Source organism: Humulus lupulus, chromosome 7 (assembly GCF_963169125.1).
Source record: "Humulus lupulus chromosome 7, drHumLupu1.1, whole genome shotgun sequence".
In the NCBI taxonomy this organism is placed as follows: Eukaryota; Viridiplantae; Streptophyta; class Magnoliopsida; order Rosales; family Cannabaceae; genus Humulus; species Humulus lupulus.
This window is the reverse complement of record NC_084799.1, coordinates 203388457-203391242: the sequence shown is the minus strand read 5'-3', so window position 1 is coordinate 203391242 and position 2786 is coordinate 203388457. Positions and strand designations below refer to the sequence as shown.

Here is a 2786-nt window from a genome sequence, read left to right as displayed (position 1 = left end):
TTTATTAAAAAAATAAATAAAAATGAAATAATAAATGCTAGGTATTAACAGAAAATTTAAGAACGTTATTAGTCTTATATCTCATCTCTGTTAGTTTATGTATCAAATTAAATGATGTGTCACTATTTGACTGGGACAGGAATGGGAAACAAAAAATAGGACAGCAGATTTTTGTTCGACTTTGGTGGAAGAAGATAGAGCACACACAGAGACAGACAGACCACTTTGTCGCATTGTTTGAAAGTGACTATACGCTTCACTGTGTTAATAATATGCTTGGAACAAAATCAAAGTGATATTCTCATCAACATCAGAAATTTAAAACATAATAATTGCTCTAGACATGGTTGCTTAGACACTCCTCTCCTCTCTTCAAACAGAAACAGGATTGTTGTTTTTAAAACAATCATCTTTGGCCTAGCCATCATCAAACAGTACCGTTTACAAAGAAAGACAACACATAAATAAAACGACATTAGAGAAACACATTACTCATAAAACATCAAAGATAAAACGACATAGACAGTAGTAAAAGCTAGGTGAGGAAAACTAAACGTCAGCTGCATCACTATTTGCAACGTTGTAGCGGAGCACCACATAAACACAGGTTATGGAAATACGACGTGCCTTCGAATCTCTGCAACTTCCCACCCACCGGAATCTTCCCACACAACCTATTATAAGTCACATTCAAAAACTGCAAATCATTCAGTGCGGTAAGCCCGACAGGAAGACTGCCCGTTATCTTATTATGATTAACATCCAACCACGTTAAGCTCTTGGGAAAGTCAACCTTAGACATGTCAAACTCCAGCAAATTCCTCGACAGGTCTACATATTCGACCTTCTTGTCCGACCCGAACAGCGCTTTCGGGTCACCTTCAAGCTTGTTCCACGACAAGTCTATATTAGCGAAGTCCTTCTTTATTCCCAACGAAGCTGGTATTTTACCGGAGAGCTGGTTATGAGACAACACCAAATAAAACCTCGCTCCTTTAAACTCTCCGAACGAGTCTGGGATCGGTCCAGTTAGTTTGTTCCGGTCCAGCCGAAGGTAGTTAAGCTTTGGTAGCTTGGAGAGCGAAGCCGGGATCGGTCCAGCTAGTTTGTTGAAAGAGAGGTCGAGGGAAGTGAGGCTGGTGAGTTGGCTTAAGAAACCTGGAACCGAACCGGAGAGGCTGGTCCAATCGAGTCGGAGGCTCTTGAGGCGTTTGAGCTTAGCAATGGCCGGTGGGATGGGACCCGTGAGGTTAACTTGCTTGTGGAGGTCGAGGTTCTCCAGGTAAGGGAGGTCTCCGACTTGGGGTGGGATAGGTCCCGACAGAGAACCAGCAATGACTGATAAGGAGGTGATACGGTGCGTTTTGGAGTCACACTCGACGCAGTACCATTCACAGCAGTCGGTGTCTTCATGCCATGAGGTGAGGACATAGGGGTCATTGAAGGCTTTCTTGATTTGGAGAAGGACTCTTTTGTCATTTTGGTTGCATAGCTCTGAGAGTGCAGGGTGAAGAAGGAGAGTGGTGAAGAAGAGGAGAGAAAGGATAACGCTTGCCATTGGTTTTGCTTTGTGGGATTAGTATATGAATAATCACTCTTCGTTTTAAAGTGTTATATTGTCACATTTTTGGTAGGTAGGTGGATTTGTTTTTGGATGCATGATCCACGTGCTGAAATTTTGACCTTTTTACAGCTCAATTCTTACTGTATACAAATACTTTAACAGCTTTACATAATAATTGTTTCTTGGATAATTTACACGCAATTTTTCAATATAATAATAATCCTATAAAAAAAATAGATAAATAATAATAGCAAAATATAGATTTACAGCTAGCTAATTATAAGATTTTACTTCCGTCTCTATTATAAAAATATCTTAAACTGAAATCAGATTTTTGTTGGTTGTAAAACGTGAAAAATGTCATACATATTCGAGTTTGCGGCTATATATAACATTTATTGCAATTTTCGTAATTAAAAAGTACTTTTAATAATAGAGTCGAAGATAGAGGTTGATTTCATATAAGGTGGACTATTTTGGAGAATCACATGCATCTCCACCGCCACTACATAGACTTACACCAGAATTAGTTGTTAGGGTCCGTATTATAACGCATTCTATATTATTATATTAGAATATATTGTATAACATATTTTTATATAGTACTATAGGACGATTATGTCTTGTTTACTACAGGTGCAGGTCAACTAACACTCCTATTTAAAAATTATTGAAAAATTAAGGTTGTGTTGAGTAAAATTTTTGTTTTTAAAAACAAAAAATAATAAACGCGTTTGATAACTTTTATTTTTATTTCTTGTTTAACAATATAAAATGAGGTGCTCATTTAAAAAAGAGAAGAAAAAAAAAACTAAAAGTAAAAAATTGTTTAAAAAAATTTTGAAAGTGAAAATTTTTTATTTTCAAAATTTAATAAATATTGTTTAAAATTTTAAAAATAATAAATCAAAATAGAGTTACCAAAAACTATTTTATATTTAATTTTCAAAATTTTAATTAATTAAATAAAAAATTATTTTTTGAATTGTTACCGAACAATACCTAAATAATATTATTTATTGATAAAAGTCTTAATAAGTGGTACATTTGCAGATTATTATGACATACTTACATAGGCGGCTGATAACTCTACAAATTAGAGTTATTTTACCATATTTTATATGCTAATTGTTGCTTAGTTCTTGAGTTTTTAATTAACTTATTAAGTTTTTAAGTAATTTTAAATTTATTAGTCTTATTTTGATTTTATATAATTTTGTGT

General features: G+C 34.4%; 1 protein-coding gene across 1 annotated transcript; it reads right to left on the bottom strand.

Moving 5' to 3' along the window:
- Positions 1-276: 276 nt before the first annotated feature.
- On the bottom strand, positions 277-1580 carry LOC133789148 (polygalacturonase inhibitor-like). Its single transcript, XM_062226895.1, has one exon. It carries the CDS (start codon positions 1556-1558, stop codon positions 569-571), a length of 990 nt encoding a protein of 329 aa, XP_062082879.1. The 5' UTR covers positions 1559-1580; the 3' UTR covers positions 277-568.
- Positions 1581-2786: the final 1206 nt, after the last annotated feature.

Excerpts from the sequence above, each read along its gene's own strand:
- LOC133789148 (XM_062226895.1), bottom strand. The coding sequence starts at position 1,558 with ATGGCAAGCGTTATCCTTTCTCTCCTCTTCTTCACCACTCTCCTTCTT.